A 16,598-nucleotide genomic window follows, 5' to 3' on the forward strand; every position below is an offset into this window, starting at 1 on the left:
TTTCTAACCTGGCTGCAAAATGTAATGGTGACTGATTTTCATTGTTCTTTAGATTAATAATAGCTCCTAAGTGGATTAGACTTTGAATAGTTTTCAGATGTCCATTACGCGAAGCATAATGCATTGGAGTACAACCACAGATATCTTTTTCATTCAGCAGATGACCAAAATCACAAAGCCTCTAAAATATAAATAAAATAAGAATAAAACATAAAAATTGGTATTTATAAATTTTATTTTATAATCATGACTAGTTCCAATTTTTATCAAAAGATGGCAGCATTAGTCATGAATTACAATTATATATTATATACATATTTTTCGTTGTTTTGGTATTTATTCATAATATTAACCATGTTTGTATTTATATCTTTTTATGGCAAGAGGGATTATTATTACAAACACTTTTACCTTTGATATTTCTGAGCAGAAGTCATTTAAGCAACCGCCACTAATTACAATATAATGTAGTACATTTCGCTGACAGTTGTCTCTGTGAGTGACGTTGACTCCAAGCCGGAATAACGTCATGGTGGTCTTCCAAGCGCCTCTAGCGGCAGCAAGAAGAAGTACGCTTCTGCCTTCTTTGTCTTCTGCGTTCATGTCAGCTCCCTATAAATAAAAGAAAACATGATTTGATTTTCTTTCTATTTTAATATTCTGAAATAAAAAAAAATAATATTTTATTTGAAACTTTAAATTTAAAAAATGGGCAATTTTTATTTTTTTTAAAAATGTAAGTATATTCAAGGTAGATCAATCGGTTTCTTTTACATAATGTTGGTCACAAAAACTTTTCTTTTCTTTTTTTATCGCTACAATCCGGCGAAAATTATAGAAATAAAAGCCCGAGAAGATGAAAAAGTTATAATACCTGTCTAACTAAATACTCCACAAGTTCTGGGTGGTCGAACATAGCTGCACAATGTAGTGGGGTCATCTTTTGGGCATCACTGATGTTCAAACAAAGTAATTTTTGCTCAGGTTGGGCTTCAAACATCAACTTAACCATTTCTATTGCTCCCTGAGCGCATGCCAAGTGGACCGGAGTAGATAGATCGTGTTGTTGGGTACTTATGATGGCTCCACTCTCCAGACACAATTTTACAGCCTACAAAGTGCCAATGGAAGTGATTAGTAAGTTGACAGACGATTTTTCAAACAGTTGGGCAATAAAATATTCTAATACGAACTTCATTATGAAAGGTTTGATTACACAATTCATTTGTATGAACCGTTCGTGTTTGACTTGCCTAATTTATTCATTAAACTAATTAAACTGTTTGCTCACGCACTTTCCTCATTCGCATTTTGTGTTCTTGCTTTGTTCATCGGAATACCACTGTAAGGTGCCTTGGGACACCAATATAATCAAGAGAGAAAGGTTGTGCAAAGGATAAATCTCACATCTACTAATGCATCCTTACCTTGATGTCACCGGCATGGACGGCTGAGTGTAAGGGAACGTTACCTTCCGCATCGTAAAGCTTCATCATATCTTCTCGTTTGAGACCGACTGATTCAGCTATAAAAAGAAAAAGAAAACTCGTACAAGAAATCACAGAACAAACAAAGAAATTAAAATTAGGTTATCTAAAATTATAATAACAGCACGAATTTTAATAGTTATTCAAATCCCATTGTGCTCCAGCAGGTTTTATGTTTTTGAGAATAAATCCAGTGAGCACCCGAAGAATATCAGCTTCAAAACCATAGCTTGAAGAAGGCTAACTCATTGTTGGAGATTTTAAAACCCTATCAGTAGCACACGAGCTATATTTTGACTATTATACCGTATTTCTGACTGTCCAATATATGCTGCAACAACCACTATTCATTCGGTATTTTATTTTTCTGAATATATTCAATTCTCTTAGCATTCATTCGAAACTTGATTTGACTTATTGCTCTTTACATCTACAAGATGCATGAGGTCATGGGTTTAGCGTGCCATCCTCTTCGGTCCAGTGCTGCTTCTCTTGCTTTCCTCCAACTCGACTATTCTAGTTTGTTTCTTTCTTGGATTACCATCCGACTCCATATCATTTTGGATCTTCCTCTCTTCTTTTTACCATCAGGCGTCCATGTCAATGCTGTTCTTGTGTGTTCTGATGTTGACATTCTCAATAGATGGCCTATCCATGTCCACCTGTGTTTCTTTAACTCTATTGTAATGGGTTTGGTTTTGGTTTTGTTGTAAATTTCAATATTTGAGATTTTATTTGGCCAATAAATTTTGAGAATTCTGCGAAGACATTTTGTTTGAAAGGCATCGATTTTATTTTCTTGTTGTTTGGTTAATTTACATGATTCACTTCCATAAAGTAATACATATTTAAAAGTTGAGTTAAAATTTGCAGCTTTAAGTTTGTTTTTACATTGGATGATTTCTAAATTTTCTGTAAAGTTCTAAATGCGTAGCATGATTTTTTATTCTTATTGCAATGTCTTCGTTGGTACCACCTTCCGTGTTGTCAGTTCCTCTGAGGTCATTACAAGTGTTTTTCACTTCTACTCGAGTTCCATTTATAAAGATTGGGTCATTCTTTTTACTGTTGATTTAGTATTTTGGATTTCTTCTCATTGATGTGTAAGCCTGTTTGTTTATCAGTTTCCTCTAACTTTGCTGTTTTAATTTTCATGTCTTCAAATCTAGATGATAGTAATACAATGTCGTAAGCATCGTCCAAATCTTCTAATGTGGTGTCAATGTTCCAACTTATTCCAGTTTTCAGGTTTTATGCCACCTTATCCAATCTATGACAATGATGAAAAGTGTTCAAGACATGACGCAACCTTGCTTAACACCAGTTTTGATGTAAAAACTTTCGGAAGCTGTTCCATTTAATAGAATTTATCCTTTACATCCATCATACAAATCTTTTTTAATATTTATTATTTTGTCAAGAAGTCGATAATGTTTTTTAGGATTTTCCATAGACATTCCTGTCTCTGCTGTCGAAAACTTTGGAAAAATCGATAAAATTGAGATTCATAGTTGAATTTAGTTCAACACTCTGCTCAACAATGTTTCTAAGAATAAAAATTTGATTCATTGTGCTTCTTCCATTTCTAAAGCCTGCTTGTTCTTTCTCAGAATTTTCTCAATGCTATTTTTTTATTCTGCTTATTATGATTCTAGTGAAGATCTTTGATGGTACTGACAATAGGCTGATTCCTCTCCAATTGGTGCATTCCGTAAGATCACGTGTTTGGAATTTTGACTATTTGTGATTCTTTCCAGTACTCGGAACCTTCTCAGATGCCTATACAATATTAAACAGTTTATATAGTATAGTTGCTAATGTTTTTAGGTCAGCTTTGAGCAGTTCAGCACTAATGTTATCATTTCGATTTGCTTTTCTATTCTTTTGGATCTTGATTGCTTCCATGATTTCTTGTACTGTGATCTCTCCCATTTTACATGAAATTCGAATTGATTTGGCATCTCTTCGAAAAGGGATTCGATATTTGGATTTATAGAGTCGTTGTTTAACATTTAATAATTATTCAAAGTACTCTTTCCATCTTTGTTGGACTTCTCGCTCTTGAGTTAGTAGTTGACCATTTTTATCTTTAACCGCACATTCATTCATCTGATAGGTTCCTCCAAGTTGCCTTATAATTTTATAAACTTCTCCAAGATTTCCAGTATCATTCTCTCTCTCTGAGCATCCTCAGCCAACAGCTAATAGTAGTTTCTCTTGTCATTTCTGGGGAAGCGCTTTACCATCTTATGTACTTCTTGGTATTGCTTCTGATATTCTCCACGTAATCTTTCTGATTTGCAGTTGTTTCTCTTTTATCTTCTTCCTTTCTTCAATTAGTTTTAATGTCTTCCCTGTAATCCATTCTTTGTGTGACTTCCCACTTGTCACTCCTAAAATATCTTCTGCAGTTTTATTGAAGGCTTCTTTACACTTTTTCTAGTTGGCTTCAATCTTATTTTCTTCATCATTTGATTCTTCCAAAACTGAGAATCCGTTCTTCAATTCATTGGTAAATTTCTCTTCTATTTTCTTTTCCATCAGTTTATTATGTTATATTTAATTTTCTTATTCGTTTTTAGTTTGGAATTTCTTGCTAGCTTTAATTTAAACTATTGCGGTTAGCAGAAAATGGTCTGAAGCTGCATCAAGTCCTCTTTTAACCCTTACATCTTGTAATGTACTATTGAAAGTATTACATATAGCAATGTGATCGATCTGTTTTTTTTTTTTTGTTTTTCCATCGCGGGAGATCCATGTTAGTTTGTGAATTTCCTTATGTGTAAAGATATTACCTCCTATAATGAGGTTATTTAATTCACAAAAATACATTTGAAAGCTGAGAGACTAAAAATAATTTGATGTCCATGAAACTACCCGAATATTTATATTCAGTAACGCTCTTTATATGGCTCTTATTCATCCTACATCTATTTGAGACTTTTATGCGAGATTCCCTTCTCTTATATTACTTATACCTAGATCTTCCCAGATCTTCATAGCGACTGGGCTATGAATGTACCTGAGGAAGAGAGAACATCATCCATTTAACTATAGGTAGGATAAGGGGGTATGTAGGTATTGTAAGTTTCTTGCTTCAAACATGATACTTTTGCAAGTCTCTTCAACTCTATCTCTAAATTCATTGATTGCCTGAAGACATGAATAAAAATCCACGAAACAATGGAATTAATTCACATCTATAATATGGCGATACTTTAACATTTTAGTTTAACTTGTTTTAAATTTCTTTTATATATACTTTTTATTGATTTAAAACGTATAATTTTGAAATAAGTAGCTGCTATTTTTGTTTTTTGATAGATAAATGTAAAGTTTTCCTATCACACTTTGGGTCCCAAAACATACGTATTAGCAGTTACGGATGGCTCCATCTAGCGATATGGTTATAAACAACTACTACGGAAGTATAGCTGAAATTCAAGTGGATGTTGAATATAATTTTGTTAAAAATAATAATATTAATTACACTTTTGTTTATTTTCTTCCTTTATTAAACAAGTGTAATTCTAAGCTTAAAATGTTTCATTTATCATTCGTACTTTGAAAATTAATGCCACTGCTTGTTTACTTTTATAACGAGCAAAATAAACACAATTCTCAAGATGCAAATGAACTTTAGATTACTGAATGCATGTTGAGGGAATTTCTATGTGAAATAAAAATTCGACTTTGCCGTAAAGGTCGATATAGCATTAAATATCAGCTCCACACTGTGTTGTCGTGTCTGGCTTCACGACACCATTCAGTGCGTGGTAGCAAAAGATCAAATATTTGATATCCTCCGGATAGTTGATCCAACCACACAATTATGGCACACTCCACCCTTTGCGATTAGCCTTTGGCAAAAACCATTACTGTGACTAACAGTCCATTCACTTCAGCTTTGTTTGAGGTTCGATTGCTGATAGAAGTCACGCTATTCCACCTACAATATTGAGCAATCGGTCTTATAGCTCGTTCCCGATGACAGGAACAATCTTGATAGAAATATCAAAAAAAATATCTGGAATCAATATTTCTTTGTTAAACGAATCTGATGTGATAAAGGCCTCAAATTACACGTACGACTTTGCTATTGTTGCCTCGTATCGCGTTATATAAACAAATTTGACGTTCGATATCAGCTTAATGAAATTCTCGAGTGTCTAAATGTCGACATCAACTTCAATATGATTCGTACATCGCAAATAAAGCACGTAAGTTTAAAGTATATTTAAGAAAAAAATAGTTTTTGTCTATAATATATCGAAGTATAATCCAATCATCATCGTTTTGACAAAATCTAACTTTAAAGTATTCTTCTTCTTTCACTATGCCTTATCCCATGTTAAACGGGGTCGGCGCACACCGATGTTTAACCTTCCTCTTCCAAGTTCTCGGATCCAGGACGTCCTTTGGACTCCATCCTTTCTCCCTAAGATCCTCTGTCACCTTATCCCTCCACCTGAGCTTGGGCCTGCCTCTTTTCCTCCTTCCCTCCAACTCCATATACTCCACTCGTTTACCAACATACTCCTCACCCTTCCTCTCTACATGTCCGAACCACCTCAGCCTACTTTCTTGTATCTTCTTGCCAATTGGTCCCACCTTAACCGTCCCTCTGATGTAGTCATTCCTTATCCTGTCCTTTGTCATACCAGTCATCCATCTCAACATCCGCATCTCCGCTACCTCCATCTTCCTCTCCTGTGCCTTTGTCTCCGCGCCATGAAGCATCGCCGGCCTCACCACCATCTTATACAGCTTTCCTTTCCTCTTACAACTCACTCTCTTGTCGCATAGGACCCCGCTCATCTTCCTCCAGTTCATCCAGCCGCATGTTATTCGATGCTGTATTTCCTCATCCAGGTTACCATTCCTCTCGACGACCGACCCAAGGTACTTGAATTTCTTCCCTGAAATTAGCCTTTCACCCTCAAGTCGTATGATCATATCCTCGGCACTCCCCGTTGACATATATTCAGTCTTCTCCCGGTTAATTTTCATGCCTCTCCCCTCCAATACCTTTCTTCACTCTTCCAGGGTATTTTCAAGCTTCTCTCGGGATGATTCGCATAGAACAATGTCGTCGGCAAACAGCATGCTCAATGGTGCCTCCTTCTTGATATCCTCCACTAGTACATGCGTGACCAGGTCAAAGAGGTAGGGGCTCAGAGCTGACCCTTGGTGTAGCCCTACGACAATGGGAAACCCTTCTGTCATTCCGACAGTAGACCTGACCTCAGTTTCTGTTCCCTCATACATCTCCTTCACCATCCTCACGTACTTCTCCGACACCCCCCCCCTTCTTCCTCATACACCTCCATACCTCCTGCCTGGCCACTCTGTCGTATGCCTTTTCCAGGTCTATAAACACGATGTGCAGCTCCACTTGCATCTCTCTATATTTCTCCATCAATCGCCTTAGCGCAAATATCGCATCCGTTGTCCCTCTTCCTGGCATAAATCCAAACTGCTCCTCACCAATTTTCGTTTCTTGCCATATCCTCCCTTCAATTACTCTTTTCCATATCTTCAATGTGTGTGACATCAGCTTGATCCCTCTATAGTTGCCACAGTTTTGAACATCTCCTCTTCCTTTGTAGATTGGGATGAGAATGCTTTTCCTCCATTCCTCTGGTATCTTTTCCTGTTGGGCTATTTTCCTCATCAGATCCCATAACATATCCACGTCCTCACTGCCCAAACTTTTTCATACTTCCCCAGGTATCTGGTCTGCCCCCGCAGCCTTTCCATTCTTCATTTTTCTCAGTACCCAATCCACTTCCTCTCTACTTATGTCTTGCACCGGTCTCTCGTTTGCCTCTCCATCCTCACACCTCTCTCTCGGATTCTCCTCATTTAGTAGTTTACGGAAATATTCTTTCCATCTTCCTCTGATTTTGTCCTCCTCTTGTAATACTACTCCTGAGGCATCCTTTATCTGATTGACTGATGTTATGTCTTTCGAGGCCTTATCTCTGGCTTTCGTTTCTTTATTTTTTCTTTGCCTCTTTCTTTTCCTTGATCTCCAACTGCACCTCCTCATTCCACCACCATGCCTTCTTATCCTCAGGTGGTCCCTTTCCTGATGTTATACCACGCACCACTTCTCCAATTTTTTCTAATATTCCGACTATTAACGTCCCACCATTCTTCCACATCCTCTGGTAACTTCATTTCTTTCAACACCTTTTGTGAGAAACTTTAATCGAACTTTAAAGTATTAAAAGTGTTAAAAGAATTTTTATAGTCAAAGCTTAATTTTTCACAGCTTAATTAAAAACATAAGAATTAATTCATTCAATATTTTAAGTTATTATTTTGCTTACAGTGTCAAATAACAAAGATAAACAAGTGAGGTTGTATTTTCTTCTTCTTCTGCAGATTTTCCCACTTAAGTAGGGTCGCTATTTGTGATGAGTCTCCTCCACAACCTCCTATCTTGGACTGTACCCACATCCAAGTTCTTCATCCTCAAGTCCTCCTCCACCACCATCTCCCTCCATCTCTTCTTGGCTGCCCACGCTTCCTCCTCCCCTGCACATCCATCTGCATGACCTTTCTTCCCACATACTCTTCCTCCCTCCTCATCACATGACCAAACCATCTCAACCTTGCTTCCTGTATCTTTGCTCCCAAGTTCGTAACTTTTACCGTTCCGCTTACATCGTCATTTCTCAGACTATCCTTTCTGGTCACACCGCACATCCAACTAAGCATTCTCATATCAGCTACCTCCATCCTGCTAATGTTATTTTCCTCAGGGCCACAGTTTCCATAGCATACGTCATAGCTGGTCTCACTCCACTGGAGAGATATAGCACTCCAGCCATATCTCTCTCTCCAGTTCCTCCATCCTGCTTGTATCCTGCATCCCACTTCCTTATCAACCTCACCATCCTCTTTCATTGTTGAACCTAAGTATCTAAAGTCACTGACCTTCCTGATGACATTTCCTTCCAGCTTCAGATCTGTCTCCTGGCTGCTATCCACTTTGCAACACATATACTCTCTTACTTCTGCGCAGTCTCATACCTCTCTCTTCCAGTACTTTCCTCCAACAATGCAGTTTAGCTGCCCCTTCTGCTCTTCATTCTGCATACAGCACGATGTCATCTGCATACAAAATAGTCCAAGGCGCGTCTTCTCTCACCACTTCCATCACAATATTAAACAGGAACGGACTTAATGCTGACCTTTTATATGCCCACCATCGTTGACTACGCCTTTGCCTAAACGGAGGGCGACAGTCGGCCAGAAATTTGGCCGTTTTTAGATTCAAATTTGCTTGGATAATGAAGTGTTTGGTACCCTAAATAGATTATGGACACCCTTCGATGTCTGAAGTGGAGTCATTTTAGGCAAACACTTTTTTGCCTTCTAATTGCATATAGGGTCTCAAGCACGTGATCCAATAATCCAGTTTGTCTATATTGCTTCATAATTATATATTATTTTAATGTTTTTACACGTTTAGTTATCCATCTACCAGACCCATAAGAAGAAAGTTTATGTTGGCAATATATCCTTACACTCCTGGCCTTGCAATCCTTACATATCATGGCAAGGAGTGCTAGGAATCTTCATGCCATTAAAGCTGTTCTAGCAAAATAACTAGTAATAAAGCTGAATAATATTTAGCTTTTAACTTTTATAGTACAAGATTTAAGCGAAATTTTAAAACTATATTCTTTCTTTTTATTTCTTTAATTTTTAAAATTTTTGAAAAATATTTTCAAACACCTATTAAAATATTTCATGATATTCAAATAAAATTTAGGTATTGTTTAATTAAAATTTTCATCCCTTGGCACAACTCTACCAAGTATCTAGGAGTTCATCTTGATAAACGCCTAAATTTCAAGACACGCGTAAATAGTGTCTCCACCAAAGCAGGTCAGACTATTGCACAGCTATATCCACTTTTGAATAGGAACAGCTTCCTAAACATAAACAACAAAATTATCCTCTACAAATCAGCGATAAGATCTCAGATAACTTACGCCTCACCAACTTGGAGACACACATCTAAACAGAACATCCTCAGATTGCAAAATACAAAACAAATGCCTTAGAATGGCATTTAATGCCCCTTGGTTCATCAGAAACCAGTAATTACACCAAGAAGCCAACCTTCCTGATATCAAGACCTACATGACGGGCATTGCAGAAAAATTCTTCACAATCACCCAAATCAACTAATTCAACAGGCAGCGGACTACAAACCCTCAGATCGTTTCAAATATAAAAATCCGAAATCCATCGCTAGAGAAAGCTAATACAGTTTACAATTCTCACAATGAGCGGTAAATTACCCACAATAATCCCCCTCACACAAGCTAAAATGACGAAGGGATGAAGATTCAAAGACTCTGTCCATCTCCCAAAGAAGTTTCAAGTTAAAATTGTCATAAAGGATATAAAATGTTTATCATCTTGTCAAAATTAGGCCTACATCTGTTTGTTCATCAACTCACAATTTTATTTTCATTGCATAAAATAAAACAAGAATATCACAAGCTTCTTACCCCAGTCCAACATCACTTTCATGGCATTTGCAGAAGCATTTCTTGCAGCTTCGTGTATAGGGTAATATCCGTTATCACAGGGCGTTTTGGGGCAACATCGCAAGTCACTGAGCTAGTTGTAGAAAAATAAAAGAAACATACACTACTAAGAAAACTCGAAATAATTGCATAGTGAAAAAAAAATATTATATTAACATGGTGTAATTTCTCAAAAGTATGATTACACCAAAATATACTAAACTTACCAAAATCCTAGTGCATTCTGGGTAGTCATATATAGCTGCAAGATGTAACGCAGTTCGTCCATGCTTTCCTCTCAAAGAGGTATCCACCTTGGATTTGTATTTCACCATTTCCTATTAATTAACGTAGCTTAGTAATTTGATAAGATCGATTTCTTAATTTTGATAAATTATATATTAGAAAAATAAATTGTGTTTTGAACAACTTTAAAATCTTTACGTTCTAGCAATATAAAGAACACCATATTGGCTTTTTTCCATAGAGAAAGCCGGCAAATCTATGATGGAAAAACTGCCGAAACGTGCAAGAATATTTTTGGCATTGGACATTATAAGACAGATGTTTTTTTCCTGGATATGTTCCTAACTAGCGTCAAAAAAAAAAGGAAAAAAAAAACTCTGTGTCATTTTAATACTGCAATGAATGTTACTCGTCCATAATTATATATGTGTTTACAATTTGAATTACCAGAACGTTCTCTGTAGTTAATTACATTTAAAAAAACTAAAAAAATTGAACAAAAAAAATGTTGTTCTTCCAAGATTAATGGAAGAACAATTAATGAACATGCTTAGCATGGGTTTCAGGTGATCAAACTAAGAGAGGCTGCTCAATCTATAGTACATTAGTGTTGGGGATAGAAAGAACGCGTAGGAAAAAGAGATACGAAACTTGTTAACATTGGATCTGAAGATTATGCAAATTGTAGTCTTCGAGAACAGAAGCTGTTCATTCATTTTTGTTTGATTTCAACTTTATGATCTTGCGTGTAAGTCCGTTCATTTGTAGCTTTGTTGAAGCCTCTTCATTTTTAGTGTAATATCAATTTTACACATTTACAGTTGTTGAATAAATAGTTATTATTTTATATTTATTGAAACCAGAGGACATTTTTTGAATAGCAAATGTCTATTGAATGTCGTTTAAAAAATAAAAGAATGAAATAAAAACAAGACACCGAATAATCCTTTGAATACTCTTTACAATATACCTAGTATAATTCTACTGTTTACGAGTTTTCAGATAATTTACAGTCCGTCTTATTTCGGATGATTGGCCAAATATTTCTATAATTACTTTGATTCTGTATAAAAGCTAGCAGTTGCCAAGAAATATTTTGACAATTTGATTTTCTGTAGAAGGCTATTTCGTAAATTTATAAAAATATTGCATATGAATACCTGATAGAATTTGGATTTATATAGATCCAGAGCGACACCACCTAACCTATCTATTTAAAATGTTAATATTTTCTCCTAACTATTACAGCTTTTTAATATCTGGTTACATTCTACAGGAAAAAACTGACTCTAATCTATTTGCTCACTAATTGATGCTATTAACTTAATTTTCTTTTTATTTTGCTTGTTTTTATATTATAATATTAGTTTTGACTATACTTAAAACTTAAAAATCGTGAGAGATTTTGGAAAAAGTAAAAGTAGACGAAGGAATCTGGTAATAGATAATATAATTTTTCTGTACTTAAGCCTAAATCTTCTGGTCGTATAAGCTGTAGGCCATCTTGACATTTTCAATCCCAGAACTATTATCTAAGTCAACTGATATTTTACGAGATAAAACTTATAAAAGCAAGAATATTCACAATTAAGGGAATTAGGGAATTAAGGGAATAAGGGAACTCAATTAGAAAAAGAAACTTAGAATGAATAGTTTCAAGTAATACTATTTCAAGTAATTACTTTCTTCTCGCACACAGGATTAACTCCCGATAAGCTTCAATACCGAGTTTCAAAAAAAAACCGCTAAACAAGTAGTCTGATAAGGCAGTAAATTAGGATCTGAAGAGAAAAACTTCGGACTTGAACACTGACAAACAGCAGTGTTGGGTATAAGAGCTCTTTTGTGCCGTCATTAGCTGAATTCTAAAAAAACCGTCATGACACGAATCTGGGTTGGAGATATATTACCCATCAAAGTCATGCCAGTCGGCTGGCAACTATGGCTTAGCTGATTATAGACGCTTTTATGAGGAAAAAAAATAAAGTTTGTTACGAAAGCTTTAATTAACAGTCAAAATGATAGTTTAACGTAAAAGAACACGAAGCTACACGTTTTAGCAATTATAAATATAAGCAATACGTGCAGAATAGAGGATAGGAGACGTCTGTGCGAAATGTAAATTAACACATTAAATCAGTGCTACCTAATCGATGTCTGTGCTCATTTTCGATATCAACTCCTCCTTCTCCCATTCCCCTAGTTATCAAAAAGAAAATGTGGGAGGGAGAGAGAGAGAGAGAGAGAGAGAGAGAGAGATCAGGTAATTGATAATATTTGTTCCAAGTTTCGAAATTCTTATATCCACGCGGAGCTCTGTTGTACGTCAAACATCAGAGAAATAAGCACTACTTTATAGTTTCGCAAAGAAATTCTCCTCAAGCTACAAATCTATCGTATTTTATTTACACCATTTGCTTGACCATCTGGCACTCACTTCCAGAACTTTCACCTTGTTTAGTTCAGTGGCTAAGTGCACTGCGCCCTTCATCTCATTATTCAGAATAGAAGAGTCAGCACCGTGCATCAGGAGGAAGTTTAGGGTGTCCATACTTTCCGTTTCCACTGCCAAATGGAGTGCTGTGTTTCCAGCGTTATCCTGAGCGTTGATATCTGCAAGAGACGTAAAAGGGAAAATAAATACTGATTTGAGGTTTCACAATAGAAAGATAGTAACAAAAAAAAAAACAAAAAAAAAAGTATCACAATACATTTTATGTAGAATTAATTTCGTGTAACCTTATTAATTTATAAACTCTAGAATTAATTTTACGTATAATAAAATGTGTTTAATTAATTCAAGTATCATATAATGACATTTAAATTACCCTCTGTACTAGGTGATTCTTTATTTTTGGTTCTTGATCAGTCATTGGGAATATTATTAGCTGGAATATCCTGTAGAAAATTGATCCGTTCTCAACAGCTGTATTTCCTCACGATATTGCATTTTTATTGCACCTCCTATAGAGCGTAAACAGACGTGGAGGGAAAAGGAAGCAAGAGAAGCATGTCGTGATGTGAAGATCTTATTATATATTCATAGAAGGTGGATATAAACACTTATACAACGTGGGCTTGATGGTACCTCTTTGTTTAGGATAAATAAGCAATTTTCATAGACTGAAGTCTTTTTTTTTAGAAAATAAGAGCTATAAACTAGCCGAACAGAATAATGATCTACTTCAGGTGGATACATACATTATTTATATTTTACTTACATCGATATTTCAAAGATTCATCCTAGTTATTCGAGAGTTGATTAGATGAGCGATTGGTCCTTTGAGACTTCGGCTGTATCAAGAGTTGAGAATATTTTGAGTAAGCTCTGTAGAAGAACAGACGTCAATAGCAAAAACTGGAGCTGTGTTGCATAAATATGTAGACAAAAAAGTGAAGGTTTTAAAATACTGGACGTCCTCTGATCATGCGTTAAAAGTTCGGGTATTGAAAATGGAAATAGAAACAGTAACTATACAATTTAAATCAGAATTCAGTTAACATATTATTCGTTATAAGGAAGAATTGTATAAAATATGAATATAAAACACAAATAAAAATAAAATATGACAAATTTGATACTAATAAGCATTAATTATAAATTAAATTTTAATATTAAAATGTTATTGTACGTTAAGCCTAATGTAGTTATTTTAATAATTACGCTAAGCGTTTATTTTATTACCTGCATTATTATCAATTAAAATCCTAATATTTTATTAAACCCTATTATTCTAAAATATTATAGCATAATATATTAATATTTATTAAACCTTATTCTTATATTTTCATAAATATGTCCTTAGTAAATATTAATAGCAAAAGATATACGTTCCTGAATTGTTCGTAAATATTATTAATAAAAGATTTTTCCTTAAAAGGACTGGTTAGATGGGCGAAGCAAGAATGCTTTTCATATTCCCCGTTATCTGTAGAGGACAGTGTAAGGATAGGGTGTTATTGAGCTATATAAAGCTCTGATCATGGCAGGAGGGTAACAGCAATAGCCGAGCCTCAGTTAGAACTTCGCTGGCTACAGTATTGCGATCCATTCCCCTCCCTGGATACCCATTTTAGTCACCTCGTACGACATGCATGAGCTACATTGGGACAATTCTTATCCCAGCCACCACACAGGAAAAGATTTTATATATTTTAATAAAGGATATTAATATACGTAAGGTATTTATTTTCAAAATTGCTGTTAGAACAATTTTATTTTCATTATTTAAAAGAATTTTGAAATTTTATATTTCTTTAGTTTTTGAATTTAGATTAAAACAATTTTCATTTCAAAACACATTTTTCTTCTTTTTATCACAAAGAAAGGATCTCAGGTCTGAGATCAGGACTGAGTGACTTGGAAAAGTGAACGATATAAAAAAATCATTAAGATTTCTAATTTCAAAAGGATCTTACCTCCACCGTGTTCCACGATAAACTCCACAATCTCCACTCTGTTTCTTGCTGAAGCCACATGGATGACTGTCCTACCTTTACTATCTTGATGTTTCAGGCGACTATCATCAAGAAGGTAGAATTTTTCAAACTCCCTCAGATTACCTGCCTCTGCTACCTACGCACACACACACACACACAGCAAAAAAATATATATATAAATTACTGCCAATTATTACAAGCATTGAGATGATTTTCGCATTTTATAAAAAAAATAATTATAATTTTGAAAGCACATAAACAACTACGTCACCATAATCTGAACGGGGAAAAAAATCGAAACTTCGTGTTAATGTGAAAGAAAACGCACGCATGCGTACTGAAACTTGAAAACAAATCAGAAACCAAATAGCTTACCGCAAATAGTCCTTTGTAGTCCATATCTCGTTCTTGATACATCAAAAACGGTGCCTGCAGTTTTTCCAGCAATCTACTCATCTTCTTCTGAGGTTGCTGTATTAAGGGAACCACCTTCATCTTGAAATTTTCTGAGGGCTTACTGTAGTGTCTTCTCTTGTGATCTTCCATGTGTTTTAGTCTCATAGACGCAGTTCTGCATCCACGCTCACAGACTTTACCTATACGTCATCCACCTGTGATCCTCTCACAAACAACACCGTTCTCTTTCATTACAGGAAGTAAGGATGGATGGCACTTGGTTTTATGCGCATGTGCAGACCTTCGAAAGAAGCCTTGCACTTGAAAGCATATAACACGTGTTTGGATGTCACAACCTGTGGAAATGCGAGCAGAATCAGTCGAGGAAAGGAGACGAACGACTTAAGAATGCCATGAGTGCCAATTCATTTTGTTGCAACCTTTGTAACAGGTCGTATATCAATTTATCGTGTTCCTCTCTTTCTTCTAATTATTATATATATTTATCATTTTATCGATCGATCGGTCTGCCTGTTTGCTTTTCCCTATTGTTGCCTGTAGAATCTCTCAGCTTAATCTATTACACGATCATAAATCGTTTTTTTTTTTTTCAACCGTTTTGTTTGACATATTACAATGTTATAAAGATGGCTCAAATCACGTTAAATAAACAAACAAATGACGTTAATTATTTTTCAAATTCACCTTCCAACTATGTTCCCATCCTGCAGCGTGTTATGTATATCTGGGTTGTAAATTTTGACCAGGCTACGCTTCTACTGTTACAATATAGGCAGTCGTGATAGATAATTGAAAACAGTTCTGTACGAAATGGCCAGGATCATCCGCTTATGTCCTTGATTTTCGTACTTCTTTTAATGGCACAATGTTGTCCGGAATGGATGTTCTTGAACAACCACACTGTGTTTGTACTGCACGTATCATCCGACATGACAAATAGTTCTTGTACAAAAACTGTATGCTGATAAATGTAGTGTGACATTCTTGAATAAAAAAAAATAGCTCGATGTTTCGTTTTTCATTGGAATGGACATACATCAAAGGCCATGCTAGGAATGCGTTAACGTGTAGCCAGCGTCTGTGAAATCACGAAAATATGCAATAAGATTGATTTTTCATTTGTAATTCTCAGATGTGACACTACATTAGTTCGAATAAAAATGTTGACACAAGTTTCTGAATAAATCTTGATATCTCCCCAGTTCTCCCTTTCTCTCCACTGTTCTGTTATCTATCTATTTTTATTATTCCCTCTATCTGTTCTTTAATAACAGTAATCTTGTTATTTTATCTTTTTTTTTCCGAACATATGAGGAAAGTTACTCTGTCACGTCTATCATGTCTTTTTACTCTTCTTCAAGATTTTTCTCTAATATCTTGGTACCCTCGTCTTGAGTCGTATAAAAATAGGAGAATACTCTTGAGTTTTTTGTTATTGACTGCTTTGTGAATTTTG

General features: G+C 35.3%; 1 protein-coding gene across 1 annotated transcript in view; it reads right to left on the bottom strand.

Moving 5' to 3' along the window:
* The window catches only part of TrpA1 (Transient receptor potential cation channel A1), a 65,400-nt gene that overhangs the window by 16,974 nt on the left and 31,828 nt on the right, over window positions 1-16,598 (bottom strand). Inside the window, exons 2-9 of the mRNA XM_090410716.1 lie at window positions 14,705-14,861; window positions 12,723-12,898; window positions 10,267-10,377; window positions 10,022-10,133; window positions 1,428-1,525; window positions 875-1,111; window positions 412-612; window positions 9-181 (exon numbers count right to left, since the gene is read on the bottom strand). Coding sequence (XP_090266842.1) covers window positions 9-181; window positions 412-612; window positions 875-1,111; window positions 1,428-1,525; window positions 10,022-10,133; window positions 10,267-10,377; window positions 12,723-12,836 — 1,046 coding nt within the window. The 5' untranslated portion in view covers window positions 12,837-12,898; window positions 14,705-14,861. The remainder of the gene's footprint in view (window positions 1-8; window positions 182-411; window positions 613-874; window positions 1,112-1,427; window positions 1,526-10,021; window positions 10,134-10,266; window positions 10,378-12,722; window positions 12,899-14,704; window positions 14,862-16,598) is intronic.

Source organism: Typopeltis vanoorti, chromosome 20 (genome assembly GCF_054136105.1).
Source record: "Typopeltis vanoorti isolate ZY-2024b chromosome 20, IOZ_Tvanoo_1.0, whole genome shotgun sequence".
Taxonomy (NCBI): Eukaryota; Metazoa; Arthropoda; class Arachnida; order Uropygi; family Thelyphonidae; genus Typopeltis; species Typopeltis vanoorti.